Source organism: Alternaria novae-zelandiae (genome assembly GCF_023758075.1).
Source record: "Alternaria novae-zelandiae strain BMP 2774 chromosome Unknown scaffold_18, whole genome shotgun sequence".
Taxonomy (NCBI): Eukaryota; Fungi; Ascomycota; class Dothideomycetes; order Pleosporales; family Pleosporaceae; genus Alternaria; species Alternaria novae-zelandiae.
Window position 1 is genome coordinate 800157 of NW_026056978.1, and position 26483 is coordinate 826639.

The 26483-nt window shown below is 52.3% G+C and overlaps 10 protein-coding genes across 10 annotated transcripts; 6 read left to right on the plus strand and 4 right to left on the minus strand.

Annotated features, from left to right (window-relative positions):
* Window positions 1-768: 768 nt before the first annotated feature.
* On the plus strand, window positions 769-3566 carry J4E88_008342 (uncharacterized protein; the record flags this gene model as incomplete). Its single annotated transcript, XM_049401952.1, has 6 exons — window positions 769-838; window positions 980-1073; window positions 1186-1810; window positions 2218-2406; window positions 2456-2784; window positions 2834-3566. 6 exons carry the CDS (start codon window positions 769-771, stop codon window positions 3564-3566), a joined length of 2040 nt encoding a protein of 679 aa, XP_049252490.1.
* Window positions 3567-3771: 205 nt separating this feature from the next.
* Window positions 3772-5382, plus strand: J4E88_008343 (uncharacterized protein; the record flags this gene model as incomplete). Its single annotated transcript, XM_049401953.1, has 1 exon — window positions 3772-5382. One exon carries the CDS (start codon window positions 3772-3774, stop codon window positions 5380-5382), a length of 1611 nt encoding a protein of 536 aa, XP_049252491.1.
* Window positions 5383-5408: 26 nt separating this feature from the next.
* J4E88_008344 (uncharacterized protein) lies at window positions 5409-6118 on the minus strand (the record flags this gene model as incomplete). The annotated part of the gene is made up of 4 exons (XM_049401954.1): window positions 5409-5434; window positions 5538-5699; window positions 5749-5920; window positions 6020-6118. The coding sequence occupies 4 exons, from the start codon at window positions 6116-6118 to the stop codon at window positions 5409-5411; spliced, it is 459 nt and encodes a 152-aa protein (XP_049252492.1).
* A 555-nt stretch (window positions 6119-6673) lies between these two features.
* J4E88_008345 (uncharacterized protein) lies at window positions 6674-8038 on the minus strand (the record flags this gene model as incomplete). The annotated part of the gene is made up of 1 exon (XM_049401955.1): window positions 6674-8038. The coding sequence occupies one exon, from the start codon at window positions 8036-8038 to the stop codon at window positions 6674-6676; it is 1365 nt and encodes a 454-aa protein (XP_049252493.1).
* A 2674-nt stretch (window positions 8039-10712) lies between these two features.
* On the plus strand, window positions 10713-11982 carry J4E88_008346 (uncharacterized protein; the record flags this gene model as incomplete). The annotated part of the gene is made up of 3 exons (XM_049401956.1): window positions 10713-10718; window positions 10824-11904; window positions 11927-11982. The coding sequence occupies 3 exons, from the start codon at window positions 10713-10715 to the stop codon at window positions 11980-11982; spliced, it is 1143 nt and encodes a 380-aa protein (XP_049252494.1).
* A 1157-nt stretch (window positions 11983-13139) lies between these two features.
* J4E88_008347 (uncharacterized protein) lies at window positions 13140-13577 on the plus strand (the record flags this gene model as incomplete). Its single annotated transcript, XM_049401957.1, has 2 exons — window positions 13140-13148; window positions 13185-13577. The coding sequence occupies 2 exons, from the start codon at window positions 13140-13142 to the stop codon at window positions 13575-13577; spliced, it is 402 nt and encodes a 133-aa protein (XP_049252495.1).
* Window positions 13578-13801: 224 nt separating this feature from the next.
* Window positions 13802-16331, plus strand: J4E88_008348 (uncharacterized protein; the record flags this gene model as incomplete). Its single annotated transcript, XM_049401958.1, has 3 exons — window positions 13802-13810; window positions 13880-14501; window positions 14794-16331. The coding sequence occupies 3 exons, from the start codon at window positions 13802-13804 to the stop codon at window positions 16329-16331; spliced, it is 2169 nt and encodes a 722-aa protein (XP_049252496.1).
* Window positions 16332-21048: 4717 nt separating this feature from the next.
* On the plus strand, window positions 21049-22500 carry J4E88_008349 (uncharacterized protein; the record flags this gene model as incomplete). The annotated part of the gene is made up of 1 exon (XM_049401959.1): window positions 21049-22500. One exon carries the CDS (start codon window positions 21049-21051, stop codon window positions 22498-22500), a length of 1452 nt encoding a protein of 483 aa, XP_049252497.1.
* A 554-nt stretch (window positions 22501-23054) lies between these two features.
* On the minus strand, window positions 23055-24122 carry J4E88_008350 (uncharacterized protein; the record flags this gene model as incomplete). The annotated part of the gene is made up of 1 exon (XM_049401960.1): window positions 23055-24122. The coding sequence occupies one exon, from the start codon at window positions 24120-24122 to the stop codon at window positions 23055-23057; it is 1068 nt and encodes a 355-aa protein (XP_049252498.1).
* Window positions 24123-24968: 846 nt separating this feature from the next.
* J4E88_008351 (uncharacterized protein) lies at window positions 24969-25853 on the minus strand (the record flags this gene model as incomplete). The annotated part of the gene is made up of 2 exons (XM_049401961.1): window positions 24969-25308; window positions 25354-25853. The coding sequence occupies 2 exons, from the start codon at window positions 25851-25853 to the stop codon at window positions 24969-24971; spliced, it is 840 nt and encodes a 279-aa protein (XP_049252499.1).
* Between the last annotated feature and the right edge of the window lie 630 nt (window positions 25854-26483).

A 26483-nucleotide genomic window follows, 5' to 3' on the forward strand; every position in this document is an offset into this window, starting at 1 on the left:
AAGTCCTTTTCCGGTATAGCTTTAGGGCGCTTATGTACCTAGCGGTGAGGCGCGGAGGTCATAAATCATAACCCTTACCAATATTCAAGCAACGATGGCCACAGGAACTTCCAACTTGGAGAAATATTGGCTGTACCGCATTGGTGTAGTACGTTCCGACGTTATAGGATGCGGTGTTTTGTTATAGCTGTTGTACTTGTGCGAGAGTTTGGTCGGTGGTGTAGCTAGTGGCGGGGCGTAGTGTCCATGACTCGACGCGCGGCGATCTCGGAAGGGCCGTTCCCTTCTGACCCTTCGGATCTCATCCTAACAGGATTTGTTTCTGCGAGTGTACCTAAGCAAGAGGGGAAAGGGCACTTGAGTATATCTCTTCGTCGTATCTTCGTCATGCCCACAGGTTGAGCTGGGTGACGACAACCTCGGAAGGCTTCAGAGGCGTTCGAATACGAATAAGTCTATCAGATAGACTCGCTCTAGCTTTTGCGATAATGGGGTAGTTCCACACTCCAATGAAGATTGACGTAACCATCCATCCATGCAGATTCTACAGCGTGAAGTCCGTGACGCTGAGGCATTGATCAACGATTTCGCGATGATGGAATGGATGAGCAGCAAGCGATACATTCCTGACCACCAACTTCACGTAACGAACTTGACGGGTTGCGACATTGAACTGACAGGTCGCTATATCTTCTCAAGACACATCACAGCATCTTCGCAACCCTCGAAGTTGAGTGATCCATGATGCGAACTTCGACTACTGAAAAGATGAAGTACTACGCTGGCGTAGCATGCTTTTCGTTGCTCGTCGGAAGCGCGGGAGGAACTAAAGGCGCAAGTTAGTGCTGTTCATAAGATCAATGCGTAGTGCTGAACTGACTTACCAGCGAGCAAACCACCAACCTGGGTAACATACAGCCCACCACCAGTATCAAGTATCGTCACAGCGACCTCATCTTTTACGAGCCCAACGCAAGAGCCGACTCCAAATTCCCCGACTGTCCTTACCAGCTCTTCGTCAGGCTGGTCAAACAGTACTTCCACTACCTCCTCGACCCTCATCTATATGTCCGGTGTAGTCAGCACATCAACATCTTTTCCTGGTACCACCTTGGCGACCTTGCCCTCTCCCACCCCAAGTCCCACTCCAGGTCCTCAACCGTATACCTTCTCAATCGAGATAAGTAACCAACGCCAACACGTCGGCCAATGGTACGGTCGCTACATATCCGAAGGCCTGACCGATACGCTCAAGAACCGCTGCGACGACGACAAAACTGGCGCTAATACCTGCAAAACCAAGAAGGACAAATTTGACAACATAGAGTACTCTGACAAAGATGGTTTCGTGGAAAAGAAAACGAACTTCGTTGAAGTCAATGTTGAGAGTGACTACATCCCCGGTAAAGACGAAGGAGGGGTCAAGTACAACGGAAAGTCGCTACAGAATGCCTTCATCGCTCAGATCGCAGATACCTTCCAGAAGAGTGGCGAGGATGAGAAGAATTGTTACAAGTTCGACCAGGAGTCTACGATTTGCCCCGGCTGCAACCCAAAATTTTGCCTTTCCTTCAATGCGAGGAAGAAGATATTGAGGTGGTGTAACGCGCCCGAGTATGTTCGAGTGAGCGTCAAGGACGGAGAAGGGAAAGAAGTCGCACATATGAAGGTCGTGCTCAAGTTCACGGGTACGATAGACCAGGGGAAATTTGATTGCATGGCTATTCGAGAGACTGTCGAGAGAAGCGCGCAAGACAACCGGTTAAAGGACGTGAAAGACGCGATTGATGGGAAGGAAGTCGTGGCGAACGTGAGTTGCTCGGGAGAGGAGGTTACGGGGACTTGTCCCAATGAAGAGTGCTTGTATCAGTTGGGGCCGTGTTTCAAGTAGCTTACATATATTGAGGTATTACATATCGACTAGCAATGTTTCAACTATTTGCGTCGCACCGTGAGTCGTGAGGTGTGTGGTGTCGGTGGGAGCATTTGGTGAGGAGGCGTCGCTGGCGTTGCATGACCATGACGCAGCACCTCCGCCGGACTCCCGAGATATAATTTCCGTGGGGCACTGGCGCCCACCACGGCATGCAATACGCGCCTGTCATACGTCCCACAGCCTTATCCATCACAGTCACACGTTCTTCTCGTCTTTTTTATTACAATCGCGCATTCACATCCTTCAAAATAGGACGCAAACATAAAGCGCACCGCCAACAGGCGCAACAGAACAAGCCGTGGCGCAACACTGAAAAAGGTCGAAAGGGCAAAGGCAAAAGAGGCAGGATGGGACAGGACGAGTCACGGGTTGTAGACCCAAATGCGCCACCTCAGACCTTATCGGCGCGTACTCTGGAGGCTCTCGCGCAATACATCAAGGATGGGCGGGCGAAGAAGATTGTCGTCATGGTGAGTTCCAGCGCGTTGGCATGATTAGACGCGCGCTGACATTGGGAAGACAGGCGCGGGCATAAGCACTTCCGCCGGCATACCAGACTTCAGATCACCAGAAACCGGTCTATACGCCAACCTCGCTCGCCTGAACCTGCCATACCCCGAAGCCGTCTTCGACATCGATTTCTTCCGCAAGACGCCCGAGCCGTTCTACTCTCTCGCCCAAGAACTGTACCCCGGGAAGTTCAGGCCGACGATAACACATTCTTTCATAAGCTTGCTCTACCAGAAAGGGCTGCTACTGAAGCTGTTCACACAGAACATTGACTGCCTGGAGCGCGAGGCTGGAGTCCCCGGCGATAAGATAATAGAGGCTCACGGCAGTTTTGCGACGTAAGTAGGCTTTCTTCTACATGCTGCAATCAATACTGATTCGAGACAGGCAATGCTGCATCGACTGCAAGAAGTCGTACCCAAAGGAGCGCATGAACGAAGCCATCCAGAACAAATCGGTGCCTCGCTGCGTCGATTCGTTATGTGACGGTCTCGTCAAGCCCGAAATCGTCTTCTTCGGAGAACAGTTGCCATCCGCATTCTTCGACAATCGAGGCCTCCCAGCACAAGCCGACCTTTGCATAGTCATGGGCACGTCGCTCAGCGTGGCCCCGTTCTCTTCGCTACCGCAACTGTGCGAAGACGAGACCCCGCGTCTACTCATAAACTCAGAGAGGGTCGGCGATATGGGAACACGGCCAGACGATGTTCTGCTGCTGGAGGATTGCGACAGTGGTGTGCGAAAGTTGGCAGAGGCATGCGGGTGGACAGACGAGCTGGAAGCGCTCTGGGCAACAACCGCGCCTGCGGAGGAAGCCGTAGCACCCAAGCAAGAAGTCAAGAAGAGCCACGACGAGTTGCTGGAAGACGAGGTCGACAAGCTCACGCGCGACGTGGAAGAGAGTTTGAGGTTGAACCAAGCGGAACACAAATGGCTGGAGAACCACGTCGATAACAAGCTAGCAAGGAAGCAGGAGGATGATAAGGACAAAGACGACTCTCCGACTGAGTTGCAGCCAACAGTCGATGCGGCGTCAAGGGCGAGTCCTAGCGAGACGAAAACGGACCCCGGCGGTGGGCTAGGACATGTGTTTCCGCACATGAACAAGCCTTCGCTATAGATGCTGCATAACATGCTTGGATATATGGATATAGATACACGATCTCACGATCATGAATGACGATAGCGTACTATGCGAGTCAACGGCGACCCGTTTTGGAAGTCGCGCACTGACACGGCTGCCTAATTCCCTTATATCCGAGTCTGCACCTTCAGTCTTCCTTCACGCCTATACCTCGCCCTCACTCTTTCTCGAAGAAATCAGGATGGCATCAATCACCGAGCTTCCTGCTGAACTACTCGATTTCATACTCGCCGATCTTGGTAGCCGCGCCATCATCAACCTAGCTCAAACATGCAAGGCCCTCCATGCGGTCGCCATACCGGCAGCGTACCACACCGTCACTCTCACGTGGGACAACACCTATTCAAAAGAAACCAGAGGACCGCAGCGCGGCATGCAAAGAAGAACCGAGAAAGCGCCTAAAATACAGTCTCTGATCTGCACGCTCACCAAGAAGCCCAAATACATCCAGCTGATTAAGAGATTGGAGTTCTGCGCCAAGGGATGTATTGAGTACGGCTACTTAGACGTTGCCGGAGATATCTTCCCAGACTTTGAGTATGATGCGAGTGGCAAAGAGTGGGAAAATGAGATCTTCAAGGCTCATGTAAAAGAGGAAGGGTTCCAGACGTGGGGCCATGGCTGGAGACAACAGGCGCAGCATATGTTGATCGCACTTCTCGTCGGTACATGTCAAGCGCATTTGGAATCCTTGACTATGGAGTGGGGATTCTTCTTGGGTAATCGGTGGTTTCCTGCAATGATGAAGTATGCCATCATGAAGAATGCTGCAGCGTCGGAAGCAGATGATGGACAACCAGTATGGTTCGCCAAGTTGAAAATTGTGTGCGTTACCTTGGAAGAGACGGAGGGGGCGGCCGCAACGTGGGAGCGTAGTTTCTGGAGCGAGCAAGAGACTCTACTTCACTTCTTCTATCTGCCGGCGATAGAGTCGCTCGACCTTATCACGTGCTCATTGAGAGAGGGCGACTATGATAACTATGGCGGACTATGGGACGAGGGAGATGGAGTGGACGGCTCGTTTGAATGGCCACTAGAGACACCTCCTCTATCGCAGACACTGACGACTCTCCGTCTTACCCCCTCTTCGATGGATCCTCTCACTATCCAGTACCTGCTTAGGCAGACGCCCAACGTCAAGGTCTTCTACTACGATTGCTGTTTGCATCCAGACCACCCACCTCTCCGTTTGTCGATCTTGAAGGATACACTACGGCATATTCGCGACACGCTTACCGATCTGACCGTGCGTTACAAGCACTATAATAACGATGGTAGCGATGACCTCCCAACCGACGCCGCGGAACCTGTAAGAGAAGGTCTAGGTCCACTACACGATTTCCCCGTTCTCACGACTTTGACTGCTTCATTCCCGGTGCTGTTTGGTATGAATAATACGCCAAACCTAGCGAAACATCTCCCTCCGACGCTCGAAACGTTGACAATCACGAATGACCTCTCCGCATATGAGGCACTCGAAATGCGCTTTGAAGATATCCAGGCCATGGCTATCTTCCGACAATACCTTGCGGGTCAAACACTAGCCTCAGGTGGGGTTATCTCTCACGAGGGTGACTCTTGCAAATGGGTACAAGATCGGGAGCCGGAGTGGAAGGCCGCGACACCGCGTCTAAGGAAATTGACATATGACGTGGGAACCCGGATGTTAACGTGGTACTGGCTTAGAGACGAGCCTAAAGAGCAGCTATTGGGATTGTGCAAGACGCAAGGCATCGAAGGCAATGTGATACCACCGTACGACACCCTAGGTCGACTCGTGCAGTCGGATTAATTCGTTACCGTATGGCATAAGATACTCTAGTAGTTTGTTTTCTGGCGATCATCTGTTCAAAAGATTAGCACACACATCCTACATCATCATGTTCTGGTCTTGTACCAAATTTCGAATGCTCCTCCATCAACACAAATAGCAAAACGTATACTCACAATTCGCACCCATAGCTTTCCTAAGCTTCATCGTCACAGCCTCTTCCTCCAAATCTTTCTTATCCCCTGTCTGGATCTCCACAGCATAGGTACGGATGACCTGCTTGACCTGACCACTCTGGAAGCTCATCTTGGCTTTGCGCATCACCTTTGTTTGGGGTCCTAGAAATGTCTCAGAACGTGGACATCGGGGTAAGGAGACATGACAGACCTTGCCAAACAACAAAAGCAAACTTGACGCGCTCGCTGTACTCGTCGTTTCCTAGCTTCATGCGCACGTAGGCGTATGCTGCTTCGTCGTCGCCAAGACTCTCCGTCATCTCGGCAATGTCGCCGCTTCCTGTGCCGGCGAGTTTGAGGTTATCTGAGGTTGCGGATGCATACTGGGGATGGTCAGCCGTCAGATTTCTCATAGTTGCTTACTTCACGCCTTCGATCTCGTCTCGGTGAACAAAACTGTTCGGGCGCATTATCGGATGTACCTTCAAGATGAGCCACGTGGTCTCGGATTTGTCAGAGCGCACGTCTTCGTATGCTTGCGCGATTTCAGGATCGCTGAGGATATCGGCTGCAGAAGGCATGATTGAAAAAAGTAATTGCTATCGCTGGATATTGGAGGGCGATAGCAGGGGTGGGACGACTCGGAAGGGGAGTTTTGAGGAAGTTGGGATGGGGATTCAGGGTTCAGCGATGCCGCCGCACTAGCTGGGGCTAGTGCGGGGCTAGGCCGTTGGAGGAGCCGAGCAGGGCCAATGGGGATGAAGAAGATGTGGGTCTAGAATCTCGAGTTCTGGCAGGCGCGACACCTCCTTTCTGCTCACATCTTCTGTCGATTGCGCATGTATGGCGGGTCTGATCTGGATCATTGTTGAGACAGGACCGCATTTTACTTTTGGGTAAATTCACGATACAGTCCGTTGACACTTCAACCGTTGTGTGAGACGAGTGTCCTCAACAGATTAAAAGAAGCGTGGAAGCAGATGCTGCCCACTCCCGTGCTAAAAGCAGTCTTGCTACTACGCCTCACAGTTTTCACCTGCATAATTCAGAGTCAATCTAAGACTAGGGAATTTGTAGTTCGATACAACTAATACTCTTATCTATGAGCTATCTACACCTGACACTACAGACCAAATCTATTGTCCGGACCTCGGGCCTTCGGTCTCAAGAGTGGCACCGGGGAAGTTGATGCCATAGTCGAACATACTCCTGCCCGCTGGCACGCCCTGGCATCCGCCGCCTAGGTCCTTAAGCGGCTGCAGCGCCGGCCCAAGACGACTATCAACAGCAGCCAAAGCAGCAGTCAGAGCAGCACCTCCAAGAAGCTTGCTCAAGAAAGACGGGGTATCCGCCTGCACGGCCTGCGCGATGAAGCAGCCCATCTTCTTGGGGTCGTTCAAGTCCTCTGCGAAGTTGATGAAGCCGCCAGTAATGTCACCCAGGTTGACGCCCGAGAAACTGTTTACGGCGCCCGTGTTGCCACCGACTTGGCAGTTCAACGGGTACGCGGCACATTGCTGTGCGGTCGAGACACCAATGTCTGCAAGCGTCCATGGGTCGAGCGGGTGGCGCTTGTACCAGTTGTCTGGGATACGCTCATAGCCGTACTTGTACGTCAACGCACCGCTGGCGTCGCGCTTGTAGCTGAAGAAGTCCATGAATACATCTTGCGTCAGGAATCCGCGGGGAGCTTCAGCGCTGTGGTTCGCAAGCAAATGGTACGCGAACATGTGTGCGCCAAAGGTGAATGCAACACCAGCGTACGCGGGACTGAAGTAGAATGGGTTGGTAGCGATGCTGTGCTTTTTGCGGTTGTTGGAGTGCTCAGCGAGGACTCGGGGCGTGATCAGACCTCCTGCACGCTGGTTGGAAAGGTCAAAGAGCTCTTGCATGTATTGCGGGTAGGAGCGGCAGTTGGAGTTCATCTCAGGTGCGAGCCAATCGCCACGGGTGATACTGGCATCGCCCTCACTTCTTAGATGGCCGTATGCGCAGATTCCTGTTTCGTTGCCAAGGAGGTCACCGACCAGTGGAGGAAGAGAACTGGTCTTGTCTGAATGGGGACCGATGCTCCAGCGGCCGGAGATGGGGTCGCCGTTGAAGAAGGCCGTTGCGGTCTCGAGGAAGATGGTGGCTGTCTTGTCGAGGCCGAAAGCTTGCCAGAGACCGGTGTTGATGCTTGCTGCATCGACGACACCGTCGCGCTGGATGTAGCCGTGGTTTGCGGCGGCGTTGAGGCCGGCACAAGGACCGCGGATATCTCCTTTGCCTGGGGCGCGCCACTCGTGCTCGCCAGATGTGTTGACGAGTTGGAGGGCAGGGTCGAATTGGTTGAAGAGGGCGTGGTTGGGTGTGCCTGGGTATTCTGGGAACTCGATAATTTGTGGCGTTGTTTGACGCTCTTGGATGCGCTTCTCAGCGACCATACGAGCTATCTCGGGGAAAGCCGAGACCAGCAGAGCTGGTCCGGTAAGGAGCACGAGAGATGTCTTCGCAAACATTGTGTAATGCAGTGATGGAGGGTGAGAAGATGCTGATGATAGTGAGCAGATCTCGTCTATCTTATATTTCTTTGCATCCACGGCTGCAGACTAGCGTAAGTTCCCCACTGTGGAGTTACGGGTCACTCCCAACGCTCCTCATAGCCGGTGTCTTCGGTCTCGAACGAATTCGAGTATCTTCTCATGGTTGATCCGCTAGTACATGGACTACTCTGTCAGTGTGCACCCAACAGTCGCGGTGGCGACCATAATCCATTATCCGGGGTAGTCGTAGAACCGTCCGAAGATAGTAATCGCCCACGTCGATCTGCAAGGCTCACATGGCTGGGGTATAGTCGCCAAGACTGGAGCTACGAGCGGCAATGCGCTATTGAAGGACAACGGATGCCATTCCGTGATCAGCAGTATAGTCAGACCCTGAGTTGGCTGCGAAAGAAGTCCAGGAATGACAGAGTGTCCTTCGAGACCCTCTTGTTTGCCTAGTCATGCCGATGTAGTAGTGAAAAGGCCTTAGACAAGGAGGTGCTGGGAATTTGCAGTGTTCTCTTGAGAGGCGACTGGGGATAGATCCAAGTTAGAGCAGCACCACGGCGAGTCATGACTGTTGCGGGGAGTGTAAGTGAAGTTGCGAAGATCCTCTAGTAGTCTCCTACAGCTTTCAATTTCTCTTGACGTGGATTACAGAAGTCTTCTTGACGCGAAATGAATTGGAGGATGCGTCATCCGATGGGAAACAATTCAGTTTCCTACATCGGGTAGTTCCCGCGCGGTGCAACCAGCGATGATGGATGCCATCCACGACATACCCCTAGCCAACTTCTTTTTTGTTATTACCGTCCGCTTGTCCGGAGCCTGGAGATGACTTTAGTTCTTCTTTTGATGAAAAAACATTGATTGTTGGCACGCCAAAAGTGGCACTTGGCGGACAGACCCGGTGGAACTCCGCAAACTGCCTGTCAAGATGTGAATAGGCTCCACGACGCAAGTCCGTTTGACCCACTGGCAACATGCGCTATAGACGGAAGGCACCGTGTGAATCTGATCAAAATGACGGAGCGGCGTGGCGTCCAGCGCAAGTGTAGAGATAAGCTCGACGAAATCGTTATTTAGCGCGACGCTAGCGGAAACTACCCCGGGTCTCGTTCATTCCGTGGTTCAGATCGACCATCAAATTGCCCGGCTGGTGCTTGGGAAGATCCACGACTGGCACTTCTGACATACGAGAACCATGCTATTGGCTAATAGTCCCAGCAACAGCGCCCTGCGCCGGCGACCCTTACATGGCATCGGCGTCTTCTCCAGATAATGAGTAATTAGTAATCTACCTAGGTAGTTTTCAGGGGAAAGTGTACCGGATAACCCTCAGTTGCCGAACAACTACCGAACAGGTCTCGCCAATCAGTGGTCTTGCTTACTGCTCACCAGTAGGCCATGAGTTCATCAGTGAGCTGTCTTACATCCACCACCCCATAACCAGTCCATTTGGGGAAGTTTGTCGCGTCGCAGTGCAGTCATTTTGGCATTCCCATACGACCGAGTTCCATAGGTAGAGAAGCACTTTTTCCAACGTCGTCTCTCCATAGGACGACGAACTTCGCAAGCTCCGGCAAGAACACGAGGCTCAAACTATGCGATGAGAAGGTCCGTCCACACCCATAGTCTGGGCAATTTGATGCGCAAGGTCTGCAAGTGCCGTCAGCCTCGCCACCATACAGGCCTCTTACTCTTCCAAGACTCAATCGTCACTACCCACGCATCTGTCACTAATCTCAAATACTACAAAGTGTAAACGGCACCAAGGCTTGGCACGATGTTCGGTCCCTAATAACAGTCACCTAAGGAGACAGTAGCACCAAGCGTTCGGCAGTGTGTGCAGTCTATCGCCGTTGCCTATACGTCCGTAAGACTCCCGAGGCTCTGAAGCCATCCCCGCATATCTTCTCAGTACCACTAGCCCAAGAGCCTCGGGAACTTCGCCGAATCTTCTCTTATGTTCACAGGACACGGAAAGGCTTTTCGTGATGCGAGCCTTTGGGAAAAGTTTTTGGACTTTACTCAGTGATATTATTTGGCAGCTTCCTGGTCTTGATATCCTCAATTTAGTGGTATCTGACGGGGAGATGGTTGACTAGCTAGGTGCTCATGTAGGTCCACCTGCATCAGTGATGAAGGGGGCTTGCTGCCCGTTCGTTGGGCAGCAAAGAACAAGCAGAAAGAGCGAGTGTGAAACGATCGGTGTAGACTCTCATCCTTTGATGCGCCACTTACAACTACTCTCGCTTGTTAAATGTGCTGGTCTTAGAACGCAGGCACTACGCGACTGAGTAAGATGGTAAATAATCGCGATGCAAATGTATTTCCCACACACTATTGTTGACATTATGTAGCAGTATATTGCTGCTTGCAACTACATAAACATTTTCATGCCCTGGCCTTCGTTTAATTTCATAGGTCGCACGGCTTCAGGATATTTACGGTCTGGGCCGCTCAGTGCAGCATGCAAAGTCACCCTTAAAATGATTCAACATGTCACCATGTTGACATACGTGGTTCTGAATTAGCAAACGGACAGGAGGTTTGTGTAAGGTCTTATGTTTGTTGTCCTCTGCGACTTTAAGATAAGATGACTCGTCACTGAGGAGATCTTGCCTATCGCCCCACCACCATGGCAGACATGACGGTACGAAACACTGCGAACCTGATCGCCAATATCAATAATGGTATCATGGTAGGCCAGAACTTCGGAAATATTAACCATGAGTCCGGATGCCATACCGATGAGCAGCGATTCGACAAGTGTACCAAAGCGCTCTGGGTAACAGACCCTGATGTTGACCGCGATTATGTCGAGAACACTAAGGGTAGCCCCGTTTCTGGCACATGCGATTGGCTTTGGCAAGACCAAACCTTCGCGGAGTGGCTGAACGGATCATCATCCAGGACACTATGGATTGCAGGTGGGCCTGGGAAGGGCAAAACAATGCTTTCGGTTTACATCACGGGCTTGCTCAAGGACCGATGCAATGTTCGCAATCGAGTCTTCGCATACTTCTTCTGCGACCATCGGGATACAAATCGCAATTCGGCATGTGCAATCCTCCGCACTCTAATACATCAAATCATCGAGCGAAAACGAGGTCTACACAGCAAGATCTTCCCTTACTTTCAGGAAGAGCGGCGAGCGAAGGCTACGATACAGTCGCGCGAAGCCCTTTGGCGAATCGTCACCGAGCTACTGCACGAGCAGGAACTTGGAGGTCTGGTGTATTTGATCGACGGGCTTGACGAGTGCGATGACGACACAGCTCGTTGGATGGCACGAAAGTTGTCCAGCCTTCATACCGACAGCTCCGGCAATGTTTTGAGAGACGTGAAGGTTTTAGTTGCGAGTCGGAATATCGCAAGCATGAAATTTTCGTCCAAAATCGACCTAGACACCATACAAGACCCGGGCTACAACGAGAGCATCACCCGATTCATCGATGCGCGAGTCGCTGATATGGCAAATCTGGTGCCCGGTTGCACACTAGCGCTACAGAGTCAAGTCAAAGAAAGCCTGCGGTCCCGTTCGGGCAACTCATTCCTTTGGATTGGTTGCGTAATGGGCGAACTGTCGGTCAAAGAGACGCCTACTGAGATCGAGAGTTCGCTAGCCGAGTTTCCTACTGGACTTGGCCCACTCTACAACAGAATTCTTCGCCAGGTACACCCAAACCCGCAGTATCGCTCAGATTGTATCAAGCTGCTGCATTGGGTAGCACAAGCGATGAGACCGATGAGCTTGGCTGAGCTAGCAGCGGTGCTGGTCATTCGTGGGTCAGAAACCATATCAGTGGAGCAGAGACTCAATGATCGTATCACATGGTGTAAGTCTTTGCTCATCATCAGACATTCCCCCGATACTACTCACAAGTCTACGGTCGACCTGGTTCATTACTCATTAAAAGAACACCTATTTCAGTCGAGCGGGGCGGATAACGCTGCCGACATTCAGCCGTTTTTCGGTCAGGCAGGTGAAGTACACTACCAAATCGCGCACACCTGCTTGGATTATCTCTACAATAATCTGTCCGATAAGAACCACTGGTTCTGTGATGATGGACCCGTGAATGCGCGTGTTCCTCTGACATCATACGCCACGGTTTACTGGCCAAACCATGCGAGGCTCCTTGAAAAAGACCTGGCTATGGATATATTGGACAGGAGAGACGGTACCTTCTTCAAAAAAGATGGCATGGCATATACCAGCTGGTGGTGTTCATTCCGAATGGCAATAAACGCCGCTGTGAAACGGGGAATGGCTGCCGTTTTCAGTGATCCCGATATAGCTTCCGACCTTAAGGAGCAGGAGACCATCCTTCCACTTCACCTTTCAGCAGCTCTGGGTATTCTGCCGTGGATGGAGCACTTTTCTACCATAACGCGTTCCAATGTGGTAAACCTCTTGGATCATCTAGGACAATCTCCACTAAATCACGCTACACTGAGAGGTCACAAAGACGCGATCATTTGGTTGTGTGATCAAGGTGCACCCATAGACGATAGATCAGTCTTTATCGCGGCAGCTAAAGGTCACATCTCTATCCTCAGATATTTCCTTGCTCATGGAGGCAACCCAAACGCCAGAGCAATCAATGTTCTGACTGGAGAATGCGAAAACGAAACAGCGCTCTGGGATACATGCAGTCAAGGTCTCGAAGACGTTGTGTATGTACTACTAGACGCTGGAGCTGACACAAATGCAATCAGTCCCCCATCAGACGTGTATGAGAGCTGGGAAGTTTCTACGCCTGCCTTCGTTGCAGCCTGTTTTGGAGGCAGCATGCAGCTTGTAGAGATCTTGTTATCCCAAACCATGAACCTGCATCTTTACCTGGACTATGGCTTGGAATCAGCGATTATGCGTGGCCATGAAGATGTGATTCGATTTCTCCTACCAAGAATCAGCAGGGTCGGTCATCAAAGCGAGCGAGAAATGAAGTTCCTGCTTCGTGCCGTGGTCTCTAACGTGTCTTCATCTGTCTTTGAGCTCTTATTGGATTCTTTCGGTTCGAGCGGGGACTTGGTGGTTCGCTTCGGCAGAACCGGTCCGTCCAGGAGAATGATTGAAGTGGCATTCCATTACAGGAACCACGAAACTCTGCAGATGCTGCTGAAGAGAGGCGCAACACCGACGAATAGCATGATTCTCACCGCTACCGAGACAGACGACGCAAGCCTTCTCGAGCTTTTCCTGCAACGAGATGTTGACATGAGCATGTCTTTCCATGTTGTGGCCAAACACGGTTCCCTTCAGGCTGAGAAATTGCTTATCGCAAAAGGAGTAGCGATCAATGGTACTAATGGACAAAAGAAGACACCACTCATCATTGCGGCTGAGAATGGCTTTGCAGAGCTTGTAGAGCTGCTTCTCAAAAACGGAGTCAGTCTCGAGACCAAGGATAAGGGGGACAAGAATACCCGCATGAGAGCTGAGGCAGGAGGCCATGCAGATGTGGTTCAGGTCATCGATGACTGGGCTCTCAAGATGAAGAAGTAACATATCGGCCGTGTAGCTTTCGATCAAAACAACGCAAATGTATGTTCTGATATGATTTCCTTCTTCTGAGCGTCTTACTTGAATGGGGAAGCCACCTACTAATAGTAAACATGTGATGATAATGCAGTTTGCTAGAACCATGTGATGGTCTGCGCTGAGATCTATAACTAGAAGCGTCACAACTTTGCCGTCCTGCGTTATCAATCCTCTTAGCACATCCCAAGATGGCAGAAGTGGCTGGACTTACACTTGGTGCTCTCGGCATTGCTGCACTCTTCAATAACGCTCTTGAATGCTTCCAGTACGTTCGTGTCGCCAAAGATTTTGGCCAAGACTTCGAGACACACCGAATCCGGCTTCATCTATCCGAGATCCGGTTATCTCATTGGGGTAGCGTGGTTGGGATTACAGACATGGACGCTGAAACACCTCTTCGTTGCTCTCCCGAGGAGCAAGAGGTCGCGCAACGGACGCTTAAGCAGATCATTAAGCTATTTCAGGTCACAGAGGAGAAGGCTAAAGGTTTGGAGAGAAGATCGTCAGAGCCTGAGCTTAGCGATCGTATGAGGAAGTTGTGTGATAAGATGAACAAGCTGGCTCTGGGGAGAACGAACAAAGCATCCAAGGCGAAGGACGGTCTGTACGCGAAGACGAAGTGGGCACTGTTCTCGCGTGAAGGATTCGTCAACCTAGTCGAGTCTATTACCAGCTTAGTCACCGATCTTGTATCCGCTTTCCCAGACGGCATCAGGGAGAAGAGGGAGCGATTGTGCGACGAGGACGCAGCGGAGCTCGTTGCGAATGAACCAGAACTCTCAACCTTGTTGAAGGACGCCTTGGGCAAGGATGACGAACAGATGCAGGGCGCGTTACAGAAGGCTGTTGCTGCGACGCATCAGAATACCGCTACGTTCTCTGGATCTGGTGAGAATAGAGGGCTGCAACTAGGTCAGAATTATGGTTCGATGACGAACACCTTTGGTAGTTAAGCCACACAGAGGGGAAGAACGATAGGAAATACCATGTCGTTTGTCAAATATTGCCATTTGACCACAGCTGGGTTGGTGTTGTCGTTGTGAAAGTCTCGAGCGCGTCAGGTGCGTTCTCTCCCGGCATGACGTCGCGTGCCATCGGAACTGAGCCCCACAACGTTCCGAGAAATTTTGGCTTTCACCAGTCATCACTCTAATGCCCACTCGCCATCCCCGCATACCAGATGTCAAACCCACGAAACATTCACTTCAACTCGTTCCAATACGTTCTTTGGTGCAAGTCGCTGCATCAGAGCCCCGCCGCGTTCCGATTACCACGCTGAGAAGATCGATTACCTTCTCCACACCCGCCGCATTCAAACTCTACGAGCCGATTACTGCGGCCGCCCGGACTACACGCGATAACTCTGTCGCAAATATGCCTGAGACTAGCGTTAGACGCGTAGATCCCCATAAACTGGGAAAAATCACGTTCAAGAAGTCGGAGGACTTGATCGATGAATGGGACATAGAATACGACGGTACAGAGGGCGAGGCTAATGCCGGAACACTGAAGCAAGCAGCGGAGGAGCTTGTGAATACAAACACCCCAGTCGCCTTTCCTACGGAGACTGTATACGGACTCGGCGCGGATGCGACAAGAAGCGCGGCGGTAAAGGAGATCTTCGCGAGTAAAGGACGACCAGCCGACAACCCTTTGATCGTCCATATACACTCTTTACCTCAGCTACGAGCGCTGCTTCTGGGCAAACTAGACGTGGTAGGAGACGGGAAGGATGCTGGAAAGGACCCCATACCGGATATCTACCGGCCGGTGATTGAGCGCTTCTGGCCTGGACCGCTTACCATCATCTTACCGGCTCCCGAGAATTCGATCCTCGCACCCGAAGTCACAGCAGGCCTTCCTACCTTCGGCGCACGAATGCCGCGTTCTATCATAGCCCTGTCCTTGTTACGGCTATGCGGTCGCCCACTCGCCGCACCATCCGCAAACGCGTCCACACGACCTTCGCCCACCGCTGCGGAACACGTTTACGACGACTTGAACGGCAAGCTAAATCTGATAATCGATGGCGGGCCATGCGAAGTGGGAGTTGAAAGCACAGTCATAGACGGACTATCGAGCCCACCTGCGATACTGCGACCGGGTGGCATTACTGTGGAACAATTACGGCAATGCCCAGGATGGGAGAACGTAGTGGTCGGATACAAGGATAAGCAAGCGGAAGACTCGAGCAAACCGCGCGCCCCTGGAATGAAGTACAGACACTATAGTCCGAAGGCGTCGGTCCTTCTATTTGAGGCAGGCGCGAACCAACCTACATCGGACGAGCTGAAGAGCAAGAGGCGCATTGGTGTCATTCGGACCAGGAGTTGGGACAAAGTGTTGGGTTTGGGCGCCGAGAAGGTGAAGACATCGGATGCGAATGGACCAGGAATTTGCGCTTCACCGGACACGGCCGCTTCTTTAGACGCCAACGACTCGCCGTCGCGCCTTTCGAACCTTCTGCGGTCTGTCACTCAGCACCAGATACCGCACGCCGACCACTACATTGTGAAGCCTGAGGCAGTCCAGGTTTGGGAGATCAACCTTGGTGCGAAGACCGAGGATGTTGCCAGAGGCCTATTTTCAGCACTAAGAGAGCTCGACAAGAAAGGCGTTGAGGTCATATATGTGGAGGGTATCGACGATAAGACTGGTGACGATATTGCCGCCGCGGTCATGAACCGACTCAGAAAAGCGGCAGAGATCAGGATATGAATGGAGGATGCACATGGCGCGCATTTCGACTGAATGGGAATACTTCCATTTACACAACCTTCACGTTCGCCTGCTGATTGCTGGATGCCAATTTTCGATCATACAACACAAATTTGACACGTCGATGGACAACTCAGTGATGCATTTGGCGAGTGTGGATGATAGTTGGCGATAAAACGACTCTTCCATACCTCTCCCTCCGCGACATGTACCGATCCTCCCAACGTTTTGCCAATATATTAGCGCCACTATCATGTCCACTAGCAATATGTATCTCGGCCTTATTGCGCTGCTCGTGAGCTGTGCTCTGGGAACTCCCCATGATGAGAACAACAGTCAAACATCTACGGCGACCGACCAGCTGCCCCCAACAGGCAGTTCTACCGAGCATGTTAAGGTTACCGTAACGACCACAACCACTCCACCTTACGTGCCACCTCGTGAGACTGGCAATTATACCTCCGGCTTCGCCACCCCTCCACCTCCAGGCTCAGTGACGGCACCGTCCGATGGACCTGACTACAGTAAACCCACTAGCACAGCGGTTACTCTGATATGCCCCCATCCCACCGAACCATGCATCATCGACGGTATTCCCATATGGCCTTCTGGTACCACCTCCCTTATCTTACCGTCTTTTACATATGATCCTTTGCCGACCTCCATGGCTTCTGGTTCTCTTCCAAGCGCGGACAGTACCATGGGGACTGACACATTTGCGACGTCTGCCAGCCCAACGAGTCCGATGGGGAAGAGTACTACTTGCTCCCACACTATGTCGCATATTGTACCTGGCAATTCCAGCTCTGATGTTCCTTGGACACCTGTCTTGCCTTGGATAACGCGCTGGGAAACCTTGAGCATGCCGTCAGGAAGCCTCCCTACTTTCTCGGTATTGAGCAGTGCCGCATCTGGAATACCAGCGACACCATTGGCAATACCGGTTATCTCTGGGTCAGAGACTTCCGAATTCTACTGGCCCACAAAGAGCAGCTTGGATCCCAGTAGCTCAGCCACTTCGTCTATCACGAGCATCAGTGCAGAATCAACAACACCGATCCCTCCACCTAACGTAAGTACTACGGCCTCGGCAGTAGCAATCCCTTCTACATTTTCTGCTATATCAGCTCACCCACGTTGCAAGGCTAAGTTCACACAGTCTTCCGATGCGAAAGCACCCGTGAAAGCCCGAGACACGGAAACAAAGGCGAGTAATATTAGCAGTTCTTCGGTCCTCACTCTGAAGACCAGGGACATAATCGACGCATCACTGTTCAGAAGTATGGATAACGCAACACCTCCTGCGCGACGAGACGAAGAGAGCAAGGCGACGAAAAGGCGGATAAATTACTGGACTCGGTTCTTCGCTGTTGCGGACCCTCTTGCACGTGTGATGGAACAATGCTTGGCATGTGATCAAGAGGGTGAGGTTACTTGCTTGTCTGGAGGAAAGTATACATGGTGCACGGATGGGTGTGCTGTGACACTGAAGATGGGCTGTGATATGGTTTGCAAAGAGGGGGTTATACGCAAAGAAGGGAATCATTGCGTACGATGAGGGTATTCGTAGATACAATTTTGTATTGTAACAACCATGTCCTTACTTCTTCGGAAGCAGCAAAAGTCTTGGACGTGTTTACATCCACATGTCTTTTCTACACAGTTGCGTGAAGGTTTGCCACCCATCGTCAAGCTTCCAGGGTCTTCACGCCGACGTTTCACCACGACAACATCAACCCGAAGAACCCAAGGACCAAAGTCAACCGACTTATCAGTGTGCGCAACGAACTGTTGCCACCAGCGTTTCGGAACTCACTGGCTTTCGGCGAACCGCTGTTTGTCTTGAAACACCTTATCATAGTGAACCACATGTTCGATTGCCATCTCGGAGGGACATGATGCGATCGGTCCCAGTCCTTGGAATTCCAAAGAGGCTAAGTTACCATACCGGTAAAGGTGCCTGACGATCGACACTGTACGTCACCTGCAGGGCAGTGCATCCTAGCCGACCAGCAACCTTGGTGCTTGGATGATCTGGGACTCGCAGTTTCACAACACTTCGGGGCTTACCACAGTACATCTGGATAGAGGCCCTGCATCACGGCTTGTCCATCTTGTAGGTTTGTGCCAAAGACCGTGTGCTCTGCGATCTACCGGCGTCACGTGCACACCTGGGCACTGTCAGAATCTGGACCGCGGATTCCAGGCCACCCACGCACCACGCCCGGGTCGTTGCTTCCGATGCCGAACCGTGCCCACGATCCAGAACTGTCGGAGGGAGTGGAGATCATTACGTGTACTCGCGACCTCGCGGCGAGCTATAATATCGCAAACCTCGCCCTTATTCCCAGCCCCAGGAATTGCAGAACGACAAACAATGGCAAACGTAGACACATGTCATGCCTAGCTGTTGGGAGATGAAGTTTGACACACCGGGCGCAGAGCGCATGCGTTAGGCTGCGCAAGCTCAGCAGCGCTTATGCAGGAACCTCCTTCCTATCGATAGGCTATATCGATAGCGCAGGGCTGGTTGACAGTCGCCTCGACTCGTATTGGATGCGTGTTAGTGTGCCAGCGAATGAATTGCCTCACCGTGGAGAATCGGTTCTCTTGTTGCTGGCACAAAATCGGGGAGGCAGATCTCGAGCGCAATGTCTTCAGGCGCATACGATGGGAGTTCTCGTTGCGATACCTAGTGTGACGTCGGTGGAAGCGTCACAGCTGCGTTATCTGTTCATCGGCAAGCAGAAGAAAACAAAGACGTTCGGAGCCCGATAGAGGGCGGGATATGTCGGTAATTATGACAAGGACCAGCCCGGCGGAGCGCTTTCGCGTGCGTACCACGTTGTCGTTGTGGTTGACGTGGGTGTAAGGTCACCGTTGATGCGACCCGACACCTTGTCCATGAACATCGGAAATAATCTTATCGTGACTTGTAATTCTGTCGACACTTTAGAATGCTGCGAACATAACAATCGCCTAAAGCTTGCTCTTTCTATAGTCTATAGAGATCACGTGCATAGAAGCTTATTAGATAAAAACATATCTTAGTAAACTTTGTCTCTAGCTACCTAGCCTTAATCTATACTTAAAAAGACTTAATTACTAGCATCTCTAGTTTTATCTTATAAAACTTTAAATATACTACTATAGCTAAGCTGCTGCTGCTACTATTACTAAGCTACTATGCCTTCTTTATTTACTAAAGTTATACTCTTTCTTATAAAGCTTATATCTTAAGAAGACCTAGGTCTTTATATTATAGAATAGCTTAATACCTTTATTCTATAGCTTTTGCTAATAAAATAGAGCTATATTTATTCTACTTACTAGAACTATATTAATAATGCTAAACTAGAGCCTTCTACTTATAAGTTTAATAACTAAAAGCGCCTATTTATCTATGCTTACGCTAATTATAAGCTTAAGATAGCTTGCTTTTACTAAGATAATATAGCAGTTATAAGGTAGAATAAGATTACTAGGTTAGAATAGGTAGATTAGCATAGCCTAGTCTTAGGGTTAGAATACTAGGTCTAAAAGCTAGAGCTCTACAAACTAGAAGTCTAGAAATTTAAGCTAAAGGCCCTGCAACTCTTTGCCACAAGTGGATAATAGAGGTGTGCTAAGCTGCGCTGAAGTGCATGAGGAAGGGGGCCGGCTGAGTACGAGGTCGCGCGCGGAGTGCCTGCCGTGCCACATCGGTTGGTATCTTTGCATCGGACCGCCTCAGTGTTGACTCGTCGATACGAGAAAGCCTCGTCAGCATCGCATACGCCCTCTCGGCACACCTCCAGTCCTGAGCCCCTTTGGGTCGCGAGCCCGAACACGGTTAACGCTCAACAAACAGGACGATGGTCGCCGGGATGAGAGCCTCGTCATCGCTCGATAGAACTGGTCAGACTCCCGCAGAGGCGATCCCACTTTCGGAAATGAGAGCGTCTGCGTCTAGAATACTCGATCAACCCGCGCGGTCTTTGCGCCCGGCCCCACCCCTTGGGATTCCGCGAGTACCAAGACGTGTGAAGGATCTGTGGTCCTGTCGCTATGTGGAGACCAACGCACACCATACAGCGAACGTCGATAACATTCACGTGGGCGACATGTCTGACAGGATGACTTTCACGTCTATCGATAGAGCAGCTTGCAGACGCAAAAAGCAGATCTGACACCGAAACCGACGCAAACGGTATACGGCCCCTGCGGGCATGCGTCGGTGAGCGGGTGTACCTGAATGTGGCGGCTACGTGAAACGCACGGCGCCATGCGGTAGCTAATCAAGACAGACCACGACCTTAGCGGCTCAGGCCTCTTCTGAGCTGTGAATGGCCAAGTAGGTTATTTCCACCTGAACCCCTGGCTTACCCGCTTGCGCAGAGCCTGAAGGTGTGAAAGGTTCTAGCCAGGCGCATGTGCGAAAGGATCGAGCGCCCGGATTCCCCGCGAAAAATATATCAAGTTGAAAATCACCCGCCCTCCCCGTTCTTTTTGTCACATCCTGATCCTCAGACTCACACCCAAACACGGTCGTTGCCTGTCCACTCCTTTGAGCATTTCTGCTCGGTACATTCTCTTGTCGCTCTCTGACTACCACGTTCATTGTTCGACTGTCCAACGATTTCGCGCTCAGGTTAGCCGCATCTGCTTTTACTCATCGATACCCTACAAGCAAAGCGTAACGCACATCCTTAACCTGCAATCTACACCGAACATCGACATGTCTGCCTCTGTCAAGTTTACCGGCCTTTTGGCCCTCGCCTCCGCTGTTGCGGCTGTTCCCCACTACCAGCACGAGAAATTCCACCACAGGGCTGCTTACCCTGTCAACGGATGGGGTAACTCAAACACCACTGCCATGGCTCAGGCTACCGGTACTGGTGCCTACCCTGGTGAACAGACTACCACTATCGACACCACTTCGACCTCGACCTACACTCAGTACGAGACCGTCTACCAGAAGCCTTCCGGTCTTGCTGGAGGCAACAAGCAGGTCGAGGCTGCCGATGCCTCGACTGGTGTCTGTGGCGCAACCGTCACTGTGACTGCTTCCGAGAAGGTCACTGTCACCGTCACTCCCGGAGGCGGTGCTGCTGTCCCCACCTCATCTGCCGCTGGCAATGGATACGGAGTCCCTTCTTCAGTCATGCCCGTCGCTGAGTCAAGCTCCACGGCCGCTGAGTACCCTGCCGCTCCTCCTGCCGACAAGCCCACTTCCTCCGCTGCTCAGAGCACCGTCGAGACTCCCGTAGCTGAGGCCACCACCTCTCCCGCTGCCGAGTACCCCGCCGCTCCTCCCGCTGCTTCGTCTTCCAAGGCTGAGTACCCTGCCGTTCCTGAGGCCCCCACCTCCAAGACCCCCGAGATCACCGCATCCGCTCCCCAGAAGCCCGTCGAGTCGGCCACCTCCGTCGCCTCTTCCGCTGCTCCTTCCCCCACTGCTGGCAACAACTACAGCGGCGTCAAGCGCGGTCTCGCCTACAACGAGGCCCACCTCTGCACCACCTTCGGCAGCAAGTTCGGCTTCGGTTACAACTGGGGACAGGTTGAGAGCAACGACATCGGCACCTCCTTTGTCCCCATGATGCACGGTCCTAGCAAGTCTTCCGCCGACGAGTGGCTCGCCAACGTCGACACGGCCGTCAAGAAGGGTTCCACCGCCGTCATGGGATTCAACGAGTGCGACCACACCTCGCAGTGCAACTTGAGCCCCGAAGCCGCCTGCTCCGCCTGGAAGGAATACATGAACCCCGTCAAGGCAGCCCACCCGGAGGTCACCATTGTCGGACCCTCCGTGACAAACGGCCCAGCGCCCATGGGTCTCGACTGGCTCAGCCGCTTCAACGACTGCTGCCCCGACGCCAAGGTCGACGCCACCAACATCCACTTCTACGACATCTACGACGAGCAGACCATCGACCGCTTCCAAGCCCAGGTCGAGAAGGCCGCCGACATGGGTGGCAAGAAGGTCTGGATCACCGAGTTCGGTCTCAACCCCGGCAGCGCCTCTGAGGAGCAGGCCGCCAGCTTCCTCAAGGACGCCATGGCGTACCTCGACGGCTCCGACAAGGTTCAGGGTTACTCCTGGTTCATGGTCGGTGACGGTGAGAACCAGCTTAACTCTGGCAGCGGCCTCTCGGCTGTTGGCAAGGTCTACGCTGGTGCCGCTTAAGCACCTAACTTCCTCTCTCCCCGCTTCTTTTTAAGTAAGACGGATGGGTTAGGCGTTTTTGTGTGTGGTTAAAAGACTTCTTCTCTGTTTGTTATGTGTGTATATTTTTGGGTATATCCTTGGGATCAGGCTTTGTTCTCTGGGGACTTCATGGGCATAGAACGAGCGTATGCGCACTCTGATGCAAAACGATCGCTTCAGCATATTGCTTTTGTGTTTAACTTCTAGTTACAGGTGTGTTTGAGGGGGTGTGGTGGATTGGTGTAGCGATATATGTGATGAATAGAAGACTGTCGATTTCAATTGCTGTCCCTTGCATTCTGTAACTTGCTGAAAGCTGACGCGGTGATGTTGGGTCGCAGAGAAGCATTCACTGACGTAAGCCCCAGTGCTGCTGTTGCCATATTGCTTCTTCTCTGTTCTACCCGACGAAGCACTGATGCATCAATCTTAATCTCACGTCTTGTTCTAATTACATAGAGATTATGCAGTCAGCTTGAGACCACCACAGCGATGTACACATGTGGAGTCTCGCAAGGCCAACCATGTCCTTCCTAACACGCGTATCCCCTCGTATCAACCGCAACGATACTTCCAGGCACCACAACACTCCCATTGACAGGCATCGCCAACCCCCCAGCAGTGCTCACGTATAGCACATCCCGATCACTGTCCGTTCTTCCAAACGCTGCCGCGGTGTCCCCTGCGAACGTCGCTGACCCCTTTGCACCTGCGACTACCTCCATCTTCTTCCCACCTGGACTTACAGCAATGACTGTGTTCTCGTAGTTACTCACAGCCCACAACGTGCCATCCGGCCCGAACGTGAAGTCATCGACAAAGTCGGCCACCGCAGTCAGATTGGCGTATAGTTCCACACCCCCTTTGGGGCTATGCGGTATGTACCCTCTTGAAGTGATGGGAACGCGGTATATGGCAATGAGATCCGAGTTACTGAAGTACACCCACCCATCACGGACCTTAAGACCATTTGCACCAAATCCCACGGTACCATTGTGCAGTTGTGGATACGGCTTGAGCTCTGGTCCATCGGCGATGATCTCGCTTGTCCCAGTTTTGGTATCGAAGCGGAAGAGGAGGCCATATTGAGAATCTACAATCATGACGATGGAGGGGTCGGAAGTCAGGGCAGCGGCGCCGTTAAGTAGTTTTGCTTGAGGTACATTTGCGATCTTGTGGACTGTGGGTATGGAGATGTTGGGCGAGACGAAGGTGGCTTGCCAAACGGACCAGGTACCGGCGTAGCCGGTTGAGTTGGTTGTAGCGTTTCCAGCGATGATGGCGTAGGTGTCGGGGGCTGTTTCTGTGATTCCGAGGAGATCAGTGACGTTGGTGGCACGAAATTCGTAGATGGGTTCTAGGGTTGCGTTTCCTAGTGATGGGTTCTTGATGGTGTAGAGTATGGGGACTGGAGCCAGTTGAGTGATCAGAAGATCACCATTTGGTCGGACGGCGATGTTTTCTAGCCAGGTTGGGACTGTTGAAAGCTGAGCTAATGTTCTGGCTGAAAGAGGAAGGGCAGGACCAGGGAGAGGTGAGGATAATGTGCCGAGACCTAGCAAGGCCAAAGATAGTAGGGTAGTTAGTTTTCCAATAGACATGGCGGTGTGCTCGAAGTTTAGACGGTTGTTGTCTCTTATCGTGTAGTTAACGAGATACACTGGCAATCTCTATTGCCATGTACATATATGTCCATGGAAAGCATTTGGATGCATGGTCATGATGAGCATCTCGTACCTAGTTAGTGATCATCTTGATGCCTTTAGTGATAGGTAAGTCAGCATGCTTTAACTGTGCATAGTTCATGTCCCTCTACTTTTGTAAATCGGCGTTGGACTAAAGACCTTACACATCGCCATGAAGCGTTATTCAGCACACGACTGCGCGTGATTGGACCCGTCTCGTGCAACGACTCCACTCGTCAACGCAGCCGGCCAAGTATTAGCCTGGGGTTAGTACTGTAGGATACCAGAAGTACATTTGCCGTGCGTTGCCGTTCGGAAAGATGCAGATAGGAGGTATCAAGAGGAAGGCGCGACTGAGAATATCCCATGACAAAGCCTTGGAAGCGTGCTTTGTCATCCCACGTGTGCTGTACCAAACCAGCCGTCATGACGCCATGCAGATTCTCTGGTGACTTCCGATTTGGCAGTGTCTCGTTAGCCATCCATGGATATTTCTTGCGACAGCAGCTGCCTGTATCGACCAATCTTGAATTCCGAATTATAGAAATGTATCCAGTGCCAATCGCCTATCGATAACGCTCCTTCGACTGGACTGCTTGTGCCTAACGATAACGATTTCCACAAGTACCGAATGTCCAGTTATTCTGCGCGTTCTCTTTAAACACCAATGGCAAGCACATGTTGCCTACGCCAATCTTACACAAGGTATAAAAGTACAGTAACGCCGTCCATACGCCTGCGATGGAGGTTGCTAGCCCGCCCTTATTGGTTCTCCTGCTTCGTTTGTTGTTGTTGCTGTGATTGATGCATGCCTTGCTGCATCGCATTCTGCCCCCAATTTTGCTGTAGGCCTGCACTATTCGGTGGTTGTGACGCATTCGAGTTCATCCGTTGCGGCCCGGGCGACTGCTTCATTTGAGGAGTTTGCCCCTTCCATCCTGGGAATAGCTCCTGCAGCTTGGTATATAGCTTGACGAGCTCGGCGGGTGAGGCGGGTATCGACATGATGGCGGGCCCCGGTTGTATTTGTTGTCCAGGCTTGGGCACCTTCTCCGCATTCTGCGCGAGGTACGCGAGGTTTGCCTGGAGGCGGCGCATGTAGCTGGGGCTGTTAGCTGATGTCGCGCAAGGGATGCGCATCACTTACTCTACGTACTCCTTGGATGGCTGCGGCTTGTCGCCTTCGGGCTTCCCTTCTGGCGTGGGCCCGACTTGGCCTGCCTTGCCCTGCGTCTGGAGCTCGCAGACTTCTTTGATGAGGATGCTGTTGATGTCGAGGAGGGTTGCGACGCGGTCTGCATTACGCGCCGGGTTGGCGGGCGACACTGGCGACGGGGGCACCTGCTTCACGGGCGTCTGGACCTGGGGCGGCTCCGCCTTGACGGGCAACTGGAGGTTCATGGGGGTCTGCTGGCCGTTGGTCTGCATGCTGCTGGGCGAGGGCTGTGGCTGCGGTGTCGCATAGGGTGCCTGGCCAGTGGTGCTGGCAGGGGAGGCCGTCTGGCGGTTCTGGGCAAACTGGTGGTGGGCAGGCGAGGGCATCGTCTGCGCATAGGGCGCGTTCGAGTAGGGGCTCGGCGACGACAGCTGGTGTTGCTGTTGTTGTTGCGCCTGCTGCTGCTGTTGCTGTTGTTGCGCCTGCTGCATGGCGGCTGCTCCATGGTGTCATGTCAGCCAGGCTGCGAGGAACGCGCCCACGGGCGGCGATAGGGCAGGACAAGAAACGCGCACGTCACTGGCTTACCTCGCTGCTGGAGATACGGGGCTCCTGGCTGAATGCCATTGCTCCCCATGGCGCCACCCATGCCCGGGAACGACGGGGACTGCCCGTACTGCCCATGTGGGTTGGCTTGCTGCTGGAGCCGCGCCTGTGCATCGAATTGGGCGTGTTGCGGGGAATTGGCGAACTGGCCGCCATACGCATTAGGGTTATTGAAATCCATTATCGGCACTCATTGGCCACGTCGCACAACTCGGTTTAGATTGATCGGTGGGTTGATCCGTTGATGGGAGAAAACGTGCGGTTCGTGATAAGCTTGGGTTTCGGCTCTAGAAGCTTTGCAACCCCAGCTCAGGCCAGCCGAGCGAGTCAAGTTGGCCGTCCTCGCCCTCTTTGTTCCAGCGCGGCCACTTCCCTCGAGCGCACCCAGCATCGTCAAAGGAACTCCAGAATACATCAAATCCCGCATGGCGCCCTACTGGACCAGCGTGCAAGCATGTCCTAATGCAGTGCCTTAAGCAACCTCACACCTCCAGCATCCCTGTCACATGGGCCCA